Source organism: Macaca thibetana, chromosome 12 (assembly GCF_024542745.1).
Source record: "Macaca thibetana thibetana isolate TM-01 chromosome 12, ASM2454274v1, whole genome shotgun sequence".
Taxonomy (NCBI): Eukaryota; Metazoa; Chordata; class Mammalia; order Primates; family Cercopithecidae; genus Macaca; species Macaca thibetana.
In genome coordinates, this window is record NC_065589.1 from 107,704,391 (window position 1) to 107,728,419 (window position 24,029).

Sequence of the window (24,029 nt, forward strand, 5' to 3'; positions counted from 1 at the left end):
GAGATAGCACAATTAAAGGATCTAGTATAGTAGGCATTCAATAGACAGTGTATCTTTCAATTCTGTTTTCTATATCATCTAAATGAAATCACACGAACACAATTCTGTATTGCCACTCTCCAGTTTCTACAGTTTCTAAGATAGAAACAACACAGGCATAAAAGGTTCTTAATTTACAAATGTACCACAATATTAGAGTTTGATTACAGTGATTTTGTTAAATAAAGCCAATATATATTCAATGGCTTGAAGGATCTTTATTAAAAAAAAAAAAAAAAAGAAAGCCAGGCTGGGCGCTGTGGCTCACACCTATAATCCCAGCACTTCAGAAGGCTGAGGTGGGCAGGAGTTCGAGACCATCCTGAACAACACGGTGAAACCCCGTCTCTGCTAAAATACAAAAATTAGCCGGGAGTGGTGGCGCGTGCCTGTAATCCCAGTTACTCAGGAGGCTGAGGTACAAGAATTGCTTGAACCAGGAGGCAGAGGTTGCAGTGAGTCGAGACTGGGCCACTGCACTCTAGCCTAGGCGACAGAGTGAGACTCTGTCTCAAAAAAAAAAGCCAATATAACCACTATAACCACTGATGATGATGATGTTAGTAATAGTAATGATAGGAGGGTTAACATTATTGGGTATTTACTGCCATGTTTTAAGTTCTAAGTGCTTTATGTGTATTATCTCATTAAGGCTTCTGAACAATCTAAGAAGGTATTTTTTAGTAGAGATGGCGTTTCACCATGTTGGCCAGGCTGGTCTCAAACTCCTGACGTCAGGTGATCCGCCCACCTCGGCCTCCCACAGTGCTGGGATTACAGGCGTGAACCACTGCACCCAGCCTGAAGGTACTTTTATCATCTATTTTGTAGATGGCTAAATAGATGGCATGAGTTTGAATCCTGACTTTCCCACTTACTAGCTGTAAGACCTTAGATTAGTAAGTAGAAAAGTCAGAATTCAAACCTTGTGGCTCCAGAAACTCAGTTCTAGAATCACTTCACTGTTCTCTATACCTGGCTCTATGATTTAAAAGGTAATGATTGGCCGGGTGCAGTGGCTCATGCCTGTAATCCCAGCACTTTGGGAGGTGGAGGAGGGTAGATCACTTGAGGTCAGGAGTTCCAGACCAGCCTGGCCAACATGGTAAAACACCATCTCTACTAAAAATACAAAAATTAGCCAGGTGTGCTGGCACACGCCTGTAATCCCAGCTACTTGGGAGGCTGAAGCAAGAGAATCACTTGAGCCTGGGAGGCAGAGGTTGTGTGAGCCAAGATCGCGCCACTGCACTCCAGCTTGTGTGACAGAACAAGACTCTATCTCAAAAACAAAGAGAAGGAGGGAGGGAGGAAGCGGGAGAGAGAAGGAGAGAGAGCGAGCGAGATAGAGTGAGCAAGCGACCACTATTAGAGAAATGTACAGGCATAGAATGCACTGGAGGGAAAGTCAGAGTTCAAATCCATATCCTCTGGCTCAGGAGGTGTAGGACAGATGACTTTTCTGGCTTATTTTTTAGATGACAGTTTATCACTACCCAGCTTGATTACCAAATGTAGTAGGAGTCATACTTTAAAGCAGATGACTATTATTGATAGCTGGCCAGAGCAATACTTCCTACAATCATTGAGCCAATGTGAGAATTACATTAAATACAATGAGAAAATAATGTTAAAATGTAAAAATGTATGCTGTAGAAATTATGACCACTACCTTAGCTCTGGAATGGTTTCAATACCCAGTCAATTAAAAAAAAAACTACACTAATTAGGCTGTGATTTGTTTAAAAATGACATTTCTCTTACTAGATGTAAGCCCCCAAAGATTAAGGGCAGATCTTACATGCTCAACTCTGTATTGGATTAGATACTATAACCAGAGTCTTTCAGGAGGGAAGGCTTCTGGCTTGGTGCCAATCCTGTTTAATGCTTAACTATGGGGAAACAGACAAAGGGCAGGCTCATGTGCCTAGGCTCAAGGATGGAGGATAAGGGGTCAGAAGCATGGGGGATGTGAGAGAAAATGAAGATGGAAAACCCAGTTTTCATGATGTATCTTTTCTTTCTTTTGTAGATGTGTTCTATGGTCAAGGGTCCTCAAAACTGGACATACACTTGGGGCTCAACAACATTTGACAATCTCACATTTCACACTTTAATTTCAACTTTCTGAAATTATATGGAATATGCTTGCACCTTTGCTTATACTCTTCTTCATTCTCAGAATGTCATCTTACCCAATTTATGCCCATCATTTTTTTTGAAGAGCTAAAGGTTTCTAACTTCCCAGAAGGCTTCAAATCAAGTCCTTAACCTGTTCATTGCTGTATTTCATGCTGATCCTCAGTTACTAATCTGTACACTATCACCAATCTGTTTTTACATGTGTTTAGATAAAACACATAAAATACGTGTATTTTATCTTCCCAACTAGGCTATTCCCCATCTTCCCAACTAGGCTATTCTCTCCTTGTTGAGACAAATGAAAGTGGTCTTTGGAGTTCTCTCTCTCTCTCTTTTTGTGACTGAGTCTCTCTCTGTCACCCAGACCGGAATGCAGTGGTGCAATCGGAATGCAGTGGCGCAATCTCAGCTCACTGCAACCTTTGCTTCCCGGGTTCAAGTGATTCTCCTGCCTCAGCCTTCTGAGTAGCTGACATTACAGGCGCCTGCCACCACGGCTGGCTAATTTTTGTATTTTTCATAGAAATGGGGTTTCACTATGTTGGCCAGGATGGTCTCACCCTCCTGACCTCAAATGATCCAGCTACCTTGGCCTCCCAAAGTGCTAGGATTAACAGACATGAGCCAGCGCACCTGGTCCTGGCCTGGAGTTCTTAAAATCAGACTCAGCTATGAAAAACAATGAGGCTAATAAAATAAACCCTCTTGTAAGTCACTCCATAAAGATAAAGGAAGGTAAAACAAATTTTTGAAAAATGTGTCATATTATATTGAAGACACGTGCTTATTTATGAAATAATAGGTATTTCTGCTTTAGAACTATAAATTAAAATCTGTAACATTTTGTTTTTATTTCTGAGATGGAGTCTCCCTGTTGCCCAGGCTGGAGTGCAGTGGTAGCTCACTGCAACCTCCACTTCCTGGGTTTAAGCAATTCTCCTGCCTCAGCCTCCCGAGTAGCTGGAATTATAGGCCCTGCCACCTTGCCCAGCTATTTTTTGTATTTTTAGTAGAAACAGGGTTTCACCATGTTGGCCAAGCTGACCTCGAACTCTTGACCTCAAGTAATCTGCCTGCCTATACCTCTCAAAATGCTGGGATTACAGGTGTGAGTCACTGTGCCCGGCCTAAAATCTGTAACATTTTAAAATATGAGACATATCATTGCTTTTTGGGATGGAGAGGAAGGAAAAAAATCAGTCACATCACAGGAAACTGCACATATTTTCCTATTCTATAACTACAGATTCAAGGTATATGCTGTATCTCTATTTCAAATACTGACCGCCAACCTCTATTTTCCCTCCTATTTCTCTCTCCCAGCAACGAGGACTTTCTAAAGAGCTGAGGAATAGAATAAGACATTTGCTCATCTACCTGTATTGCTGGAAACATAAGACAATGCCAGACAATATTTACTTGCCAATACCCATGTGTTGCAGATCCTAAACATTAATAAATGAATACTGCAATAAAATGAGGATAAAACAAAGCTGCTATAACTAATAAAACTCTTAAGACTATAAAGTTGTATATTACAGAATTGTTTTTCCTGTATTAAAAGGAGAGCATAGAAGATGTATTGTAGTTGTGCACTTAATTTATTCAAAATCATCTCTACCTAAAGTACATAAAAGAGACACTGTACCTGATATGTTGGCACTGAAGTATAGGGGATGACTACTCCTTGAATCTGATTTCCAATGCTGTTGGGTTGGCCACTGACTAGGCTCTGACTCTGGGGTTGCTGAACTCCAACTATTCCTTGGTAGTTTTGCTGCTGGTTGGGTATAACTTGAAAACCTGTAATGGCACAAGGAGTTAAATCCTGCTCTGAATTCATTTCATCTAATAAGATTTAAAAAAAAATTTAAGCAAGTACTTTTATGCTCTAAAATGCTAAAATTTTGATTACATGGTAAATCCCTAAAACCATCTATTATGAAATAACATTTTAGCCCAAGTTACCTACATTCCCTCACTAAAATATATTGAAATAAAATCTGCCTACAAAGATTTCTTCTACAATTGCAAAGATTATAGAGTCACACACTTAGATAACATAGAACAATTACTATTCAGTTACATATTGCAATCTATTATGACAACTAGTTTCTCAGGACCAGGAGCTGCTACATAACATGAGCCCAGAGTAAATGGAAAATATGTAGGGCCCCTTGTTAAAAACAAAAACAAAAACAAACAAACAAACAACAAAAAAAACTATTAAGAATTTCAAGTTGGTAATAACAGAATATTAACACAAGCATGGGGCTCTATGCATCTGCAGAGGTTCCATTCCCATGAAACTGTTCCTGCTGGGGATTTAAAAAAAAGGCAGGGGAGAGAACCACTTTTGAATGTGTCAAAGACACAGACAAATGGAGTTATACAGTAATTTTTTAGATTATTTCTTCACTGTTTGATTAAGGTCACTTGACAGATCATTAAACAAACCAAGTAATCTGCTCAAGGTCACAAAGCAAACACCTAAACTGACTGTTGGTAATTTAAGTGGTAAGTTAAGTGCACAAATTTACTTTTATCAAGTAAACTTTTTTACTTAACAAGAATCTACAATGATAAGCTCTAAGTAGTGAATATGAATTGTATTTTGTCTCCTGATCCTGAAAGGATTCTTTTAGGTATACTAATTAGCTAAAGACTCATGTAATTTACTAGATGCTAACCCCCAAAGTTTTTATTTTTTATTTTTTAAAGAACTAGATAAAAACAATCATCTAGCTTCAGAGTATTGAAAAGTTTTTACAAAGATGAACTGAACTAGAACACCACCTATACAGACTTCAACAGCTAAAGTGCAATGAAATTGTTTCCCTGATAACACCATAAATACATTTTGTTATCAGTTTTCATTTACATCCTCACTAATTTCTAAAGTAACAGAAATGGCAATTTCAAGTATTGATTATAGACAGCAGCATCACTGTAGTTGTCTGGTAGCCTTAATAATTCTGCTCAAGGACCCAACAATTGAATAAAATCTAGCATCCATCTTCTCTAAAAATTTAACTACAAAGTATATCCTGTAACAAAGCAACACATTAAAATTAAGAAACTAAAAATCTTGGCCAGGTGTGGTGGTTCATACCTATAATCCCAGCACTTTGGGAGATGGATGGATTGGGGGGATGGAGGTGGGTAAGCTCAGGAGTTCGAGACCAGCCTGGGCAACACGGCCAAATCTTGTCTCCACAAAAAAAATACAAGATAGCGCCACTGCACTCCAGCCTAAGCGACAGCATAAGACCCTGTCTCAAAAAACAAACAAACAAAACCAACCAACCAAACAAAAAACCCCCAAAACACAGAAAAAAAAAAACAAAACCAAAGTAAAAATTCAGTTATAGTGAATCCCTTAACAGTGAAGGGTTTTTGTAAAATGATGTTATTTCTATGGCAACAGTACTTTATGGCCATGTTTCCAATGACTTCCTTCTCACCAATTTAACTTTGTACAAAAAAATGTGTATTTTAGTTCTTATCTGTAATAAAGTGATTGATAATATGCTGTTTGCTAAACCTTTATTCCTTGTGAATTTCCTATACTACTTAAACTTATAGGCAGGTAAAGGCAGAGAACAGAATAAACTTCTTCCTTTTTAATCTAACAATTAACATTTCACACTATTTTCAGTTCATCAAATGACAAGTATTTCAAATTTACACCCCAAATTCCAAACACCACTAAAACATACAATGACAAATTTCCACCCTTAGAAAAATAACACAGGAATGAAAATGAAATGTGAACATGAGACCTTTTTTTGTGTTGGAAATGCCACCTCAACATATACACACATCTATAGAAGCATCAGAATTTGGGTTCTGTATAGACTGGGATAATAACTTCTTAAAACAGACTTGGCAGAATTATAGTCTACTGAAATGAAAACAAACTATATATCTGGCAGAATTCACTGTAATATAATCTGACTTAAAATAATTTGACTTAAAACAGTCATATCCCCCTAAGAAACTAAAAATGTTATGCATATTACTTCTGTAGTCTATTCAAGAAATATTCAAGGTTGTAGGTTGCCTCGAAAGAAAGCTTTAAAAAACAAGGCCAATTTATGTGCAAATGTGCTTCTGATTTTTTTTTTTTTTTTCCTGAGATGGAGTCTCACTCTGTTGCCCAGGCTGGAGTGCAGTGGCACGATCTGGGCTCACTGCAGCCTCCACCTCCCGGGTTCAAGTGATTCTCCCACCTCAGCCTCCCAAGTAGCTGCGATTACAAGCACATGCCATCATGCCCGGCTAATTTTTCTATTTTTACTGGAGATGGGGTTTCACCACATTGGCCAGACTGGTCTCCAACTCCTGACCACAGGTGATCCGCCTGCCTTGGCGTCCCCAAGTGTTAGGATTACAGGCGTTAGCCACAGTACCAGGTCTGATTCTTTTTACTTATCTAAATTTAACAAATTTTTGAGACTCGTCTTGGAGGTCTCCTGCTTAAAATTCTCTATTATGATAAAAGGTCTGAGACAAAAAATGCTTTCAATAAATACCTATAGAAGCCATGTCGTAGTGATTTAATGTGGGGTCAGTTGGACTCTAAGTCATGGAATTTGTTTTTTTGCTTTGTTTCATTAGAGACAGTCTCACTCTGTTGTCAAGGCTGGAGTGCAGTGGCATGTTCACAGCTCACTGTACACTCGAGCTCCTGGGCTCAAAAGATCCTCCCCACCTAGGCCTCCTGAGGAGCTAGGACTATGGGTGTGCACCATTATGCCTGGCTACATCACGAAAGCTCCATCAGCACATTTCCAATGGTATCTTATTCTCTTTTTTTTTCAGATGCAGTCTCTATTGCTTAGGCTGGAGTACAGTGGTGCAATCTTGGCTCACTGCAACCACCATCTACTGGGTTCAGGCAATTCTCTTGCCTCAGCCTCCCCAGTAGCTAGGACTACAGGCACACACTGCCATGCCCGGCTAATTTTTGTATTTTTAGTAGGGGTTTCACCATGTTGGCCAGGCTGGTCCTGAACTCCTGACTTCAGGTGATCCACCCACCTCAGCCTCCCAAAGTGCTGGGATTACAGGCGTGAGCCACCATGACTGGCCTGGTATCTTATTCTTTAATGCAGCCTAATCTCCTTTAATATCCATGCCTACTAATTGCCACACACACACACACACACACACACACACTCTTTACGAACACCATGCACATTTTGAAAATTTGACATGAAATATAAAACAGTTGATCTCAGCATCTGGTCATTTGTTACAAAGGGTAGTAAAAAGGACACCATCTGGGTTAGATAAAGATAGATATGACATGGTCCCTATCTTTGAAATTAGGCATTTTTAGTCACCATACCATATGAGGATAGCAGTATAAATAGAGTCTTATGAAAACAAGAGGAAGAAATTAGTCCTGACTGATATTTATAGAGGTAGTGACATTTGGGCTTGGACTTAAAGGAAAAGCTCATTCCAGCAAAAGTAAAAGCTTTGGAAAAAGTAAGACAGTTAATATGTTTGAGGAATGGGGAACAGTCAAGAATGAATGAATATGGTATGTGAAATGATAAGTGGAAGATGAAGGTACAACAGAATACTGGTGAAGAAGCAAAGGTTTTACACATAGAAGAGTGATGAGAACTACCAGGAAGTTCTAGATTTTAAAGATTGTGAAAGTAGAAAAAACACTAACATCTCAGTACTTCATTCAGAAGTAGCATAAATAAGCCAGGGTTGAGTTTTTGAACACAGTGGAGCTATTAAAAATAATAATGCCAAGCACTTAAAAAAATACCTTCACTAAGAATCTTATTAATCCCTTCACGATTTTGTCCATTCTCTTTTGCCACATTTCATAAAACTCTGCAGGTAACATAAACGTTTTCTGATTAGTTGTTCTCTCATGGTTTGTGTAGGCTTTTTTTTTTTTTTTTTTGAGAGAGAGTCTTACTCTGTCCGCCAGGTTGGAGCGCAGTGGTGCCATCTTGGCTCAGCGCAACCTCCGCCTCCCGGGTTTAAGTGATTTTCATACCTCAGCCTGCCGAGTAGCTGGAATTACAGGCGCGTGCCACCATGCCTAGCTAATTTTTGTATTTTTAGTACAGACAGGGTTTCGCCATGTTGGCCAGGCTGGTCTCGAACTCGTGACTTCAGGTTATCTGCCCGCCTCGGTCTCCCAAAGTGTTGGGATTATAGGCATGAGCCATGGCGCCTGGCCTGAATTTAAATTTTAAGGTAACACTGGGCCAGCGCGGTGGCTCACACCTATAATCCCAGCACTTTGGGAGGCTGAGGTCGGTAGATCACCTGACATCAGGAGTTAAACCAGCCTGACCAACATAGTGAAACCCCATGTCTACTACAAATACAAAATTAGCTAGGCGTGGTGGCGCATGCCTGTAATCCCAGCTACTTGGGAGGCTGAGGCAGGAGAATCACTAGAACCTAGGAGGCAGAGGTTGCAGTGAGCTGAGATCGCGCCATTGAACTCCAGACTGGGCGACAAGAGCGAAACTCCATCTTAAAAAAATAAAAATAAAAATTAAAAAAATTTTAAGGTAACATTGGTTTATAAGATTAAACACATTTAATCACCTTTTCATTAAAATGACACTCTCACGAATACAAATCACATCAGACTGGAATTTGTGGATCACTCATTAAGTCTCTCCTAGAAAACTGTACAGCAGCTAAATCACAGATTCCATATGATTAGCCTCAAGGTGCTTAGGAAGAACTCAAATAAAGAATACAAACTGTTTAACTTTATATCTAGTATATAAAGCTTGTAATGAAGGTATTATTTGAATATTTTTATTTTTAATTAATTTACTTACTCTTATTTTTTGAGACAGTCTTACTCTATCACCCAGGACAGAGTACAGTGGCGCGATCTCACCTCACTGCAACCTCCACCTCCTCGGTCAAGCGATTCTCCTGTCTCAGCCTCCTGAATAGCTGGAATTACAGGTGTGTGCCACCTCACCTAGTTAATTTTTGTATTTTTAGTAGAGACAGGGTTTTGCCATGTTGCCCAGGCTGGTCTTGAACTCCTGAGCTCAAAGTGATCCGCCCTCGTTGGCCTCCCCAAGTGCTGGGATTATAGTGGTGTGCAATGGCACCTGGCCTGAATATTTTTAAAAATGTAGACTTCATATATTTTATAAAAACCTTATAGAGCATAAAAAAGATTTTTATAGAAAATTTGGAAAAAAATACAAAAATAGAAAAAGTCTGTATGGGAAAATAATCACTTACAGATACTCCCCATTTACATTTTTATATGCAGCTAGCCTAATTTTCTATGCAGAGGGCAACATATATATTCATTTTCATTATTTATAGAAATGGGGTTATATGACACATACCAGTTCAAAATCTTTTTTCATATAATGCTTCCACATCTGATCAAAAGAAATTTTACAATGTATGGGAAGAAAGTATTTAAGTAATTTTCTTCAAAACATATTTAGACCTCAAGTTTAACATCAAACAACTCAACTGATCTTTACTGTACTTTCAGTATGAAGGCATGGGTTGAGAAGCTCAAAGGACAAAAAACAAACATTTTAGAACAAACTATGTCAGCTTCCTGTGTCGGCTTTGCAATTTGGCCCCCAAATTCCTGTCTTTTCATTTAAAGTATAATTTAAAATTATACTTTCATTTTAAACTTAAATTTTCACTTAAAATATAATTATCTTTAAAATTATATTTTCATTTTAAATTTAAATTTTCATTTAATATATAATTATCTTTGCTACAATGATACCACAGCTAATCTTTTGTTTTTTTTTGGAAACTGAGTCTTGCTTTGTTGCCCAGGCTGGAGTGCAGTGGTGCCATCTCGGCTTATGGCAACCTCAATCCCCTGGGTTCAAGTGCTTCTCTTGCCCAAGGAGCTGGGATTACAGGTGCGTGCCAGCACACCCAGCTAATATTTGTATATTTAATAGAGATGGGGTTTCACCGTGTTGGCCAGGCTGATCTTGAACTCCTGACACCAGGTGATTGGACTGCCTTGGCCTTCTGAAGTGCTGGGATTACAGGGGTAAGCCACTGTGCCCAGCCACACAAGCTAATCTTTTTTTTTTTTTTTTTTTTTTTTTTTGAGAAGGAGGCTCACTTTGTCGCCCAGGCTGGAGTGCGGTGGCGCGATCTCGGCTCACTGCAAGCTCCACCTCCCGGGTTCACGCCATTCTCCTGCCTCAGCCTCCCAGTAGCTGGGACTATAGGCGCCCGCCGCCACGCCCAGCTAATTTTTTCTATTTTTAGTAGAGACGGGGTTTCACCCTGTTAGCCAGGATGGTCTCCATCTCCTGACCTCGTGATCCGCCCGCCTTGGCCTCCCAAAGTGCTGGGATTATAGGCGTGAGCCACTGCGCCTGGCCCACACAAGCTAATCTTAATACCGAAGCCTCAAATGACATTTATTAAGTTTCAGGCACTATTATGAGTACTTAGGATATGTTAACTCATTTAGTGTTCACAATCTTATGAAACAGACACAATTATTATCCCTATTTTTCAGATGAGGAAACAAAAGGCACAGAGAGGTTCATACCTTGTTTATGGTCAACAGCTATCAAGTGTGTAGCTGGGAGTTGCACACAGCTGTCTGATTCTAAAATTTACTTTTTTGAGGAACACATGTTGAAGAAGAAAAAAGTATTATAGTAATGTTGTTCAAATAAGCAGAACCCGGCCTTGTTTCATTTTCTGATAATTTTGGTTAATGAAGATTTTACTGTAGCTTAACATACCTAAGTCTCAAGATAAACTTAATTACAGGAAAACAGATAATTGCTGGAAATAATGTCAATCAACAAGGAAACTTTTTGTTCATTTGAACTAAAGATTTATTGGTGAGTATAAGCATTGTTATTCAAAATAGGAATCGGAGTGAAAATTTTTGAGTAGTTAGTCCAGATGGCAGCCATATGAACTTGGGGGCTTTAAAAAAGAGCACGTGTAAATGAGTATATGACTAGCCCATAATGTTCTCTCTGTGGGAGGTACAGTCCTTCCCTTGGTTTGCCCACTACCCCCAAGATGCGTGGTTTACTATTTATGTATTTCAAAGTTACACTTCCTTGCCTTGCTCTAATTAGATTATATGCATAAATTGTATTAAACAATTAGGAAGGGCCACTGCACTCCAGTCTAGGCAAAACAGTGAGACTCTGTCTCTAAAATATTAAAACATAACAAAAGACAACTGGGAAGGAGAAGAACTGGCTCAAATGGTGACACTATTTCAGGTTCCACATCCCACAGTTCTGTCTCTCAGCCTGAGTATTTCCATGTGAATCGCCAATGTTCCCTTTTGACTTTAGTTTTGCTGTTTTGCCTCGAAGGCTGCTTTTGCTCAAAATGTCTGTTGCCACATTCCAGATGAGTCTATAGAAGATTTGTCTAGCAGAGTTTTCATAGATACTGGCTGTCTTCTCCACAAAGTCAGGCTACTTTGCCAAGAAGTCAGACTTTACTCAGCAGGGCAATGCCAGCTTTAACCTGGACACATTTTGTGCAAGGAGAGCTGCTACGTTTTATGGGTGAAGTCTTGAAGTTCTGTGAAGCAATGGCTTTTTTCCATCCACTGAGTAGCATTTCATTTTTACATAAAAAGCAGGAAAACCCACCAGGTTTAAACTACACTGGGTAGAAAGCCATCAGGGTCTGAGGAACCGTTCTAAACTATCACAACTAAAATTGTCATTTAACATCTGATGCTCAGTATGATCGGTACCCCAGGAGGGAAATTCTACTGGCATTAGGACAGGTATCTGAACGGTTTTTCCAGAAGTCATGATGAAATGTTTTATCACTCATTCTAATAATTATAACAAACATACAACATAGTAACTGGCTAAAAAGTATATAATTTTGAATTATATTCTCTAAAGAGCAGAACATTAAAGATTACTAAAAGATTATTGGTCTTTTTCTAATGCAGTGCTCAGCAGAAAAGTACTCAACAGGCATAACAGACTAGCATTTGTTCTAATTAAAAAGAAAATAAAACTGGGATCTATATTGGTTAAAATTACTATAATCACAAGCAAAACTAGAAATACTCAGCTGGAAAGCACTAAAAACAAAAAACCCCACATCATTCACCTAATCCTATCAAAGATAAGAATCTTACTTTTGCCTATGTAAGACAAAACCATTAATAAAATAATTGTTAACATTAAAATAAAGGATCATTTAATTACAGGTATGCCTCACATTATGTACATTTGCTTAATAAAATTTACATCTTGAACTGTTCAAGTTGCTCATGAATTCCTCTGAACTTTTGTTTAAACAAAGAAATTTCAGACTGCTGGGCATGAACCGTTACAGAGTGACACCTAGAGAAGTGGCATTGTAGTTTAGGTTCCTTGTCTAATTATTCAGACAAAAGCAAGAGTGGTACAGAGTTCTGATAGTGTCAAAAGTATAGTTTGAAGACTGCCAAGTATGAGAAAGAAAAATCCAATGATCTGGAAAAGAGGGAGAAGGTTGAGGATTAGGAAGGAGAAGTAGATTACTAGAGAATGAAAAGTATCAACAGGTTTCAAAAATGCTACAAGAAGAGTATTTCCAGTATCCCGACACCAAGCTGGCTACCACATAAATTATTCTTCCTCCATTAAAAAGTATATTTCAGTATATTAGAATTAAGAAAAATTCTTCCTGTTTTACATCTGAATTTAACCTGGAAAGTAGAGGAAAACAGTATATCTTTTATAGGAATTTATGTCAATATTGTGGGAAAGCCTCTATTTTGTAAAGTAAGAAATGCCAATAGTAAGTGATACCAAACAACAAAATAAATATCCAGATCGCAACATATATATATATATTTTTTAAACACTACCATTCTGCTGTGTTAAAGGACTGCACTGTTGCAATATTATGCCATTTCTTCCAGCACTTTCAGAGGAACGCACAATCAATTCCGCAAGCTGAGAGAACTAGGACAATATAAATTGATGGTGCAGGCACTTCCCTGGAGGGCTCCAAAGAATATTCTATTTTTAACTCTCTTTCACTTTAACTGAGAAGAGAGCAGGAAGGAAATGTAGTGCTCAGCAGAAAAGTATTGAACAGGCATTAACAGGCTAATTTTATTTTATATAGGTGATCTGAACTACCATTTGTTCTAAAGGAAAGCACTCTTAATAACACAGAAATAATCAGAAAAATTACAAAAAGAATTAAAGAACTGCTTAGAATACCCATGAATCTAAGGTTATTTCACTTAATAGTACCTATTAATTTTTTTTTCAGACTGTGCTTGTACAGCAGAAGCACTGTGAAGGTAATTTGTTTTGTTTTGTTTTTTAAAAGATGAGCCGTTTTACTAAAGCCAAATTTATTTGTAACTAGGCATCTACAAGACCAAATTGTTAAAACCTCAAGCTTATAATCTTGGGCTTCTGTCTGTGGCACTATTTCGGTAGGCGGGCAATTTCAACTAAAGCTAGCCCCATGGGTGTATTTGGAAGGAGATGCAGTTGCTATCACACTTGATTACCCCTTCTTATCTATCAACCCCTCTTCTCTCACTCCTGTGCCTGAAATAAACATATACATATACAAAAACCAATTCTAACAAAAACAGCCACACAGAGTTTACAGCTCACAGCTATTTAAAGAACTATTCCATGGAAGAGTCTATACAACTCAAGGAAATCTGTGGGTACTTACCAGATATATTTGGCTCCAGATTTCAGTGGCGGCAGGTTAATGGAGAAGGGAAAAGGGAAATAGGTGGATTTGTAGGTATTATACAATGTCTGAATCTATGCTGAATCACACAATACATACTAAGAAATGCTCACAGATTCAATGAAAAAACAAGAATAGCCAGAGCCACTACCTAGTAATTTACAAATACAAAATTCCTAGTACTTGGATTGAAAGCTGTCAATAAAGAAATTGACTTTGCGCCTAGAGTCCCTATTTGACATAGCTGACTCTCCTATCAATAAGCCCCCTCATCTGCTTACCCAGTAGTGCTGATTTTCCTGCTTGCCTTTTACACACTCGTTACTCTTAAATTTGTGCCTTGAAATTCTGTCAACAATCTGCACACACTGAAGACTGTTTATCCTAACAAGTTTCTTCCATAGTGTCGTTCATCAGGATCCTACCATAGTCTGCTGGTAACAAAGCTTAATCAACTTGGAACCATATGATTCTGGGTTATCTGGAAAGCTAAGACTAAGGATATAATGCAATGATAATCTTTGAAGTTATCAAATGGTTGCAAAACTAAAAGTATAGTTTCACAGAATCATTTTGCTTCCCAAAGATATGCAACAACATCATTGTTTGGGAAAAAAAATTAAATTATATCGTTGGTAAGAGCTGAGCCCAAGTAGCTTCAAATGCATTTAGGTGTATTAGGTCCGTCTGATGTCATGCTTTCATATATAACAATATCCCTAAAAAGTTGTGTAGCAATAGGGAGAGATATACTTGACTTCTGCTAATGAGTTTGGTATGCTTAAAACATTAAGCTTTTTAGATAAGCTCAAAACCAAACTGAATTTGCCATCCAAATCTTACTTTGGAAAAGAAATAAGCAATAGCTCTCACAAATTTTTAATAGGTAAATTACATTAGGCCAAAGCTGTCACTTAAATTCAAATCCCTATTTCTGAGTATGATGCATGATTTAAAGGTATTACAATTAATGAAAAATATAAACAAATGTTAACACCTTCATACAGCATTAAAAAAAAGCAAAAAAGCAGTGGAAACCTGAGTAAAAAGAAGCCAGGAAGCAGCTGAAAAAGAGACCGGTTCACTGTGAGAAATGTAAACCTCTCAGACAGTGCTACGGCCCCGAATCCAACAGCTCAGGAACAAGGCCAATTATTGCAAAATATTAAATGTATATGGTGAAGCTACAAACTTTTCAAGAGTCATAAGAATAACAACAGCTACACAGAAAACAGCTAGGGCTTTGTAAACCTAAAATCTTTACTATAATTACTACCTGCAGAAAAAGTTTCTTTATAGTATACCAAACTCCTTATATGCAGTGTACTTTACAGTATTCAAAGCATACATTTTATGATAAAGGTTTAAAGTAATAAATCTTTATTAGTGCAACTGGTAATCTGATCTTTTGAAATAGTTGCTTTTATTGATTCCAGTTATTGACAGTTGGTTGCCAAGCTGTTACAAACCAATTCTCTATTATTCTACCTTTCTGAACTAGAAATGACTCATATGAGACACAAAGAATCATGGAGTTTTAGAGTACACAGAGGCTTCAACAGACAATACAGTAAAACTTCCATACTTTGCAAATGAGTCCAACTGAAACTCAGTGGCTTTAAGTGATATGCCTAACACCAGTTAAAAATGACTAAGGGCCATCAGGATTCTGACTTTTATTTTGTTGTTCTTTCCATTATACAGTGCATTGTCCAGAAAGTCTTATGTGTGTAGCCAGGGTTTCTTCTGTTTCTGTTGATAGGGGTTTATGCAACCTTGTTTTGAATGAACAGTCCAGTAGTTTCACATTCGTAACAAAAGACTAGTACATTCATTTCCCCAGCAGTAATGTTAGTCCTGATTTCAGCTGGGGTCCACTGGCACACATGGGTAAAAGACCTAGAGCATTTTATCCTTGAGATATTTCCCCAACCTCCTCCCTACCCGCCAAAGGAAAAATAATAAAAGATTCCGTATTTCTACTGCCTATACCCTATCTGGTCTAAAAATACTTTGCTCAGTTGGGTTTGTTAATTGAGGGCAAAATTTCTTTGAGTTCAAATATAAACATTTAAACATTACTTGTGCCATAGTGAAAAAAAAAAAAAAAAACCACACCAAATCTACTAGTGTTTTCATTATTTGGTTGAATAGCTTCACCCTTTTATGTAATTAAAAAAAAAACATGCTTCTTGACACTTTGTGGGGTAAGCAAGTGTTGTTTGACAAGACATAAAAATATAAGATATGAAAAATTATTTCTCATTTTTAAGCAGATTGGGATAGTAGAATGTAGAGAGGTAAGAAAATAAAAGCCAAAAGGAATCCCAGAAGTATGTTTCCATATAAAAATGTAAATTATGAGACAGTAATTGCTATATATCTGTAAAAAAACCTCAAAAACAATAAACTGTCTTGTTAATTTCCCAGTACATTTTACTTTTCTACACTAGGGCACATACAAACATTAACACATACTTTTCTGTTAATTTTTTTTTTTTATTTTGAGACTGAGTCTCACTCTGTTGCCCAGGCTGGAGTGCAGTGGCGCCATCTCGGCTCACTGGAACCTCCGCCTTCCAGGTTCAAATGATTCTCCTGCCTCAGCCTCCCAAGTAGCTGGGATTACAGGTGTGCGCCACCACGCCTGGCTAATTTTTTTTTTTTGTATTTTTAAAGTAGACACAGGGTGGCATAATGTTGGCCAGGCTGGTCTCAAACTCCTGACCTCAGATGATCCACCCGCCTCAGCCTCCCAGAGTGGTGGGATTACAGGTGTTAGCCACCACGCCTGGCCTTCTGCAAGTTTTGACATAAAAATTAACGATGAGCTAACTATAGAAAAGTCTTTAGATTACAACTTTTAAAAAAGAGTTAAAATCCCCACTAATTCTATGAAAAGATTCAATACAATTACCAACACAATAGTTGGCACTGGCACTGCTGAACTTTTCTTTAAAGGAAAATTATCTATGATACTTATTAGCATAACAAAATTCCTTTCTCTTTTAGATAAGAATGTTTTGAGGATTTATTCCTTTTATTCTTCAAACTGAATGAGTCAACTAACTTAAGCTGTAAGTTAAGAGGATACTATATAAAATAGCTGAAAGGACAAGTCTAGTTTTTACTATATTATGACTGACTCAAAAGAGTCAAATACAATGTCAAACATTTTTCAAAGACACGATTCTCTTTTTTGCGCCTGTAGCACTATTCAGATGCAATCTGATTGTTTCTTCCTTCTCATCATAACTAGCGTCAGAGAAAACCCCACAATTAAATATCACCAATAATAAACACATGCTATCTGTCACATAGATGTTTTTACCCCTGATCAGGCATATTTAGTTGTATTCCATTAAGTGTCTTTTTTTTTTTTTTTTTTTTGCAGAGAGGCAATTGTACTTGCACACTAGTCCCAATTTGAGATTGAAAGTGATTTTACAGGCAGTTTGACCATGGAGAGGGATAAAAATTTTGCCATGTTGAAGAACAAAATTAGTAAGCTAACACAAATCCAGAACAAAGGATTTTTGCCTGCCTAGGATGTACTAATGAATTAAGTTAATTAGTCACACACAAGGATATTTAAATGAGTAGCATAAAGGTACATTTCTTTATTATGGCATCAGGTACAGTCTGTGTTATAATTTTGGAAGACAAAAATCAGAAAAAAAAATGAAAATTATATTACTTGAGGTCCAGAAAAATTCAGAAAATTGTTTCTGAATAAAACACCAATGTATATAAAGCTAATGAGCAATACCAGCTAATGAGCAGTATCACAACCAATGTTCCCACGAACAGAGAATAATTTTTGATACCTTTTGAAATTATATCATATACTAGTTACATTATTTGATGTGGACTGTATTATTAAATTTTAGGTAGCTTGGAACTACAGTTGTAACTTGGCTAAAATGACGAATGTTTGTATTCAACATTCTTTGGAAGAACATTTGTCACAGGTACATACAAGGCTAGTAACATATTAAAAAGGGGAGAACCTGTAAACTAACCACGAGACAACTCCTAAGGGTACCAGATTAAGGACCTGGAAGTTATCCTGCATGGCTACGCTAAGCATGAACTATATCTAGCAAAGAAAGTTAGTGAGTCACACTGATCACTGAAGACTGCAACAGTAAAGAGAAGTATGACTACTATTCACCAGATGGGCCAGTGCAGAGATGCTTCTCCTAAACTGGTGGTAACCCTGAAGAGTTTCACACAATATCAAGAGTAGTAAACAGCCTCAGTGGAGGTGGAGGTTATGGGTTCCTCAGTGAGTCACACTCACATAGTCTGGGAGCCTCCAATAGTGAAAAGCAGTTAAGAAAGCTCTAAAGAAACCAATGATAAAATTCTTCTTCAACTCCTAGAGTTATAAAAGGCTGAATAAATACCTTATTAAACATCTGGGAAGTACACATCTAGGTGAGAAGCATATAGAGAAATGAGTTCATTAAAAAATTAGTAAGATAGTTTTATACACTGAGATCAAAATTGTTTTCACTGAATGCTTGAAGAAAATCTGCAGAGTGCTAAAACAGAAACAATGCTGAGTTTTAATAAATTTCATTTAAGTGGCCTTAGATTGTATTTTGTTTAAAAATACTTTTCACTATCAATCAACAAACTCAAAAGCAAAACACAGAAAATATGCTAAGTACATCATTTCTTTCAAAGGCATACTTACTAAAAGATCAAAATATCATCCCTAGACTAGGGTTCTCAATCCAAGTTAGGTGGTTTTGATCTTTGCTTCTGGTTAGCTATTGATAAGTCATCTTGCCTTGCCTTGCCTCTCTTGCCGTTACCATAGGTGATTTATCAGGCTGCAAAGACAGCTTCAATTTCAATGGCAGTGAGAGATGGCAGCCACTTAAAAAACTGCTTAAGATATTCCCAGATACTCCCAACCCTTTAGCATGTAGACCTGACACTGTAGTACTTTCCAGAGGATGCTGAGATTTGCTCACTCTTTTAATCTCACTGGTTTGCAAACTCATATGTATGAACATATTCGAGATCCTGAGAGACTGAGTAGGTACTACTTAAGAGCAATACTGAAATAGAAGATGGGAAAAAGCATGGCTCAGAAGTTATGACATAAGAAACACAACTCACCTGTCTGCTGTGCAGGTTGTGGCAGTGGTTGGTTTAGATGTGAATTGTAATGAACAGAAGGGACTGGGCGATACTGAGGTTGGCTGGAGTGATAGTGGCCTGGAGTGCAATAACAGGCTGGCATCTAGGATCATAAATATTGTGGGAAAAAAAATCAATTTTACTTGCATTACATGTTTTCCTGTGAGGAAGATCAGAGTTTAATGAATAATAATTCTTTTTAGCACTAATCATCCGAAAACTGCTTTTTCTTAAATTTAACTGAAATTTTTAAAAAAATTCAAACATACAGTATGCATAAAAAGGTAACTAATGTGTCACCAATCACATTTAGATTTTAATTTTTTTGCCATATTTCCTTCAGATCTCTTACAAAACCAAACATTACTTAATTAGCTAAAGACTCACCCTATTTCCTTTACTCTTAACTTCCGTAGAAGCCATTATTCTGTAGTTGGTGATTTTACTATATATATCTGTTTACTATGTATCTATTATCCTTACATGTATTAGTATTTTATTTATTTTTAGTTTTTTTTTTTTTTTTTTTGGGAGGTGGAGTCTTGTTCTGTTGCCCAGGCTGGAGTGTAGTGCTGCGATCACGGCTCACCACAACCTCCGCCTCCCAGGTTCAAACAATTCTCCTGCCTCAGCCTCCCGAGTAGCTGGGATTATAGGTATGCACCACCATGCCTGGCTAATTTTTCTATTTTCAGTAGAGATGGGGTTTCACCATGTTGGCCAGGCTGGTCTCAAACTCCTGACCTCAAGTGATCTGCCCACCTCAGCTTCCCAAAGTGCTGGGATTACAGGCATAAGCCACTGCACCCGGCCGAGCACTTTAAAAATCCAAATGTCCAAAATCTGAAATACTCCAAAATCTTTAACTTTCTGAGTACCAACATGATGCCAAAAGCATCATATCATGTCAGTACACAAAAAGAAACTCCACACGTGACCTCATGTGACAGGTTACAGTCAAAACTTTACGTCATGCATGAAGTTACTTAAAATATTGCTTATATTACCTTAAGGCTGTGTGTATAAGATGTATATGAAACAAATGAACTTGGTTTTAGATTTTGGGCCCTATCCCAAGATATCTCATTGCATATATGCAAATATTCCAAAATCCAAAGAAAAAAAAAAAAACGGAAACTTCTGGTCCCAGGCTTTTCAAATAAGGGAAACTCAACTATATATAACTTCATGAAACTTATTTTGCAATTCATATTGTTTTTGAGACATCTTTCTTTATTGAAACATATACAGCTAGCTCATTCAATTTAACTGCTGAAGAACATTCATTGTATAAACTATTTTATCCATTCCCACATTAATGCACAGTTATACTGGTTCCATTCTTTAATTTTTCTCATACAGTCATGTATCACAAAGTGACATTTTGGTTAATGACAGATTGCATATATGATGGCGGCCCCCTAAGATTATAAAGAAGCTGAAAAATTCCTATCACCCAGTGATGTCATAGCATAATACATCACTCACATGTCTGTAGTCCTACTGTGCTAGCAGTTGTTTAAAAGTATAGCAGACAGTATGTAAGACTTGGTAATGATAATAAATGGCTATTATTGGTTTATGTATTTACTACATTTTTAACTATTATTTTAGAATGTAGTCCTTCTGGGCCGGGTTTGGCGGCTCACGCCTGTAATGCCAGCCCTTTGGGAGGCTGAGGCGGGAGGACTGCTTGAGCCCAGGAGTTCGAAATCTGGCTGGGCCACACAGTGAGACCCTATCACTACTGAAAATTAAAAAAATAGCTAGGTGTGGTGGCGCACACGCCTGTAGTCCTGGATACTCAGAGGCTGAGGTGGGGATTACTTGAGCCCAGGAGGTCACAGCTGCAAGTGAGCAGTGCTTGCACCACTGCACTCCAGCCTGAGTGACAGTGGCAAGAGCCTGTCTTAAAAAGAATGTCCTGCTACTTATTAAAAACTACAAAACAGATTCAGGGCCGGGGGGCAGGGGCTCACACCTGTAATCCTAGCACTTTGGGTGGATCACTTGAGCTCAGGAGTTCGAGACCAGCCTGGGCAACATGGTGAAACCCTGTCTCTAAAAAAAATACAAAAATTAGCCAGGTGTGATGCGCGTGTCTGTAGTCCCAGCTACTTGGGGGGCTGAGGTGGGAGAACTGCTTGAATTTGGGAGGTTGAGGCTTCAGTGAGCCAAGATCGTGCCATTGCATTCCAGCCTGGGTGACAAAGTGAGACCCTGTCTCAAAAAACAAAAAACAAAAAACCAAAACAAAACCCAAACCAAAACACACACACACACACACACACACACACACACACACACACACACACACAGACTCAGGTAGGTCTTTCAGGAGGTATTTCAGAAGACGGCATTGTTATCATAGGAGATGACAGCTCCACATGTGTTACCACCTCTGAAGACCTTCTAGAGGGACAAGATGTGGAGGTGGAAGACAATGATGCTGATGATCCTGAACTGAGTAGGCCTAGGCTAATATGCACGTCTGTATCTTAGTTTTTAATTAAAAAAAATTAAAGAGAAAGAAAATTTAAAAATTCATAAAAGAAAACCTTTAGAATAAGGATATAAAGAAAATATTTCTGTATAGCTGTACAATGTATTTGTGTTTTAAGCTAAGTTTTATTACATAAGAATAAAAAAGTGAAAAGAATTAAAATGTTTATAAAGTTACTGTAAGTTAAGGTTAGTTTATTATTGAAGAAAGAAAAATGTATTAGATAAATTAAGTGTAGCCTAAGTGAAGAGTGTTTATGAAGTCTACAGTAGTAAAATGTCCCAGGCCATCACATTCACTCACCACTCACTGACTCACCTAGAACAACTTACAGTCCTGCAAGCTGCATACATGGTTAATTGCACTATATCAGTGTACCATTTAAAAAAATCTTTTGGCTGGGTGCAGTTGCTCACGCCTGTTAATCCCAGCACTTTTGGAGGCCGAGGCAGGCAGATCACGAGGTTACGAGTTTATCAGCCTGGCCAACAAAGTCAAACCCCGTCTCTCCTAAACATACAAAAAGTCAGCCGGGCGTTGTGGCACGCGTCTTGTAGTCTCAGCTACTCAGGGGCTGAGGCAGTAGAATCACTTGAACCAGGGAGGCGGATGTTGTGGTGAGCTAAGTTCTTACCACTGAACTCCAGCCTGGCGGCAGAGCAAGACTCCATCTCAAAAAAAAAAAAAAAACCCAAAAACTTTTATATCATATTTTTACGTACCTTTTCGGTTTACATATGTTTAGATACACAAATACTTATCATTGTTATATAACTGCCTACAGTATTTAGTACAGTAACATGTTGTATAGGTTTGTAGCTCGTAGGCTATACCATATAACCTAGGTTGTGTAGAGGGCTACACCATCTAGGTGTGTGCAAATACACTTTGTGACATTCACACAATGACAAAACCCACTAGAGATGCATTTCTCAGAAAGTATCTCTATCATTAAATGATGCATGACCATATTTCTAATGCAAATTAAAATGCCATCAAGACTATCTTGATTTATTTTTCCTTCCAGAGCTATTACTATTAGTTATGAAGTTCTCTTAATCTGACCTTGTTTGGGGTGAAGAATAAACACCTAATCCGGTATTACAGAAGCACGTGGGTAAGTTAACTTCAACAGTGTCATGGGCTTGCTCACACTCTGCTCTTCTGATTGGGTTATGTGTAAAAAGAACACAGATCTGTGGCGATCTTAAAGAGTGCTCATCTCATCTGAAAACCAGCCAGGTGTAACATTCCTAGGTTAGTTTTTAGCCAAGAACCTCTCAAATTTACTGTAGATCTCCTGTCTTTGAAGCATTAAAATAGACACAATACATACGGGATCCCTTAACTGTTCCTGGAGGTATCAGAAAGTAATCTAAATCCTGAGTTTATTTTCCTTTAATTAAAGAAGATATCTTTTTTATTTGGCTGGATTTGGATTTGGCTGAAGTAAAGTGGTGCAATCTCAGTTTACTGCAACCTCCAATTTCCAGGCTTAAGCAATTCTCCTGCCTCAGTCTCCTGAGTAGCTGGGATTACAGGTGCCTGCCACCACACCTGGCTATGTTTTTTTTTTTTGGTATTTTTAGTAGAGATGGGGTTTCACCATGTTGGCCAGGCTGGTTTCCAACTCCTGACCTCAAGTGATCCGCACATCTTGGCCTCCCAAAGTGCTAGGATTACAGGCTTGAGCCACTGTGCCTGGCCAGTATCTCTCTCTTTTTAAAATTGAGATGGAGTCTCGCTCTGTGGCCCAGAAGTGCAGTGGCATGATCTCAACCTCTCATCGCAACCTCTGCCACCCAGGTTCAAGCAATTCTCGTGCCTCAGCCTCCCAAGGTAGCTGGGATTATAGGTGCCTGCCACCATGCCTGGTTAATTTTTTTTTTTTTGAGACGGAGTCTGGCTCTGTTGCCCAGGCTGGAGTGCAGTGGCCGGATCTCGGCTCACTGCAAGCTCCGCCTCCCGGGTTTACGCCATTCTCCTGCCTCAGCCTCCTGAGTAGCTGGGACTACAGGCGCCCACCACCTTGCCCGGCTAGTTTTTTGTATCTTTTAGTAGAGACGGGGTTTCACTGTGTTAGCCAGGATGGTCTCGATCTCCTGACCTCGTGATCTGCCCGTCTCGGCCTCCCAAAGTGCTGGGATTACAGGCTTGAGCCACCGCGCCCGGCCTAATTTTTTTTTTGTATTTTTAGTAGAGATGGGGTTTCACCATGTTGGTCAGGCTGGTCTCGAACTCCTGACCTCAAGTGATCTGCCTGCCTCAGCCTCCCAAAGTGTTGGAATTACAGGCGTGAGCCACTGTGCCCGGCTGCCAATATCTCTTTTAAGGCAAAAATGATTAACACTATTTTTGGTATATACTATATAGAGATGCAATGTATATGGCAACAACAGCAATAGGATGGAGAATGTGAATGGAATTATACTGTTGTAAGGCTGCTACATTTTACTTGAAATTTCAATATTAACTT

At 38.4% G+C, this 24,029-nt stretch overlaps 1 protein-coding gene and 2 long non-coding RNA genes across 27 annotated transcripts in view; 1 reads left to right on the plus strand and 2 right to left on the minus strand.

Moving 5' to 3' along the window:
* LOC126932266 (uncharacterized) overlaps positions 1-3,607 on the plus strand; it is a 38,883-nt gene extending 35,276 nt beyond the window's left edge. The window contains exon 3 of the long non-coding RNA XR_007718154.1: positions 3,505-3,607. This is a non-coding gene — a long non-coding RNA (uncharacterized LOC126932266). The remainder of the gene's footprint in view (positions 1-3,504) is intronic.
* The window catches only part of R3HDM1 (R3H domain containing 1), a 197,544-nt gene that overhangs the window by 46,284 nt on the left and 127,231 nt on the right, over positions 1-24,029 (minus strand). For all 25 annotated transcript variants that reach the window (XM_050750944.1, XM_050750938.1, XM_050750939.1 and 22 more), the window contains 2 exons: positions 19,030-19,153; positions 3,830-3,984 (listed from right to left, as the gene is read on the minus strand). In XM_050750944.1, the coding sequence (XP_050606901.1) occupies positions 3,830-3,984; positions 19,030-19,153 (279 nt within the window). The remainder of the gene's footprint in view (positions 1-3,829; positions 3,985-19,029; positions 19,154-24,029) is intronic.
* LOC126932265 (uncharacterized) lies at positions 11,022-19,023 on the minus strand. Its single transcript, XR_007718153.1, has 2 exons — positions 13,876-19,023; positions 11,022-12,665 (listed from the first exon to the last, which is right to left on the minus strand). It is a non-coding gene; the product is annotated as an uncharacterized LOC126932265 (long non-coding RNA).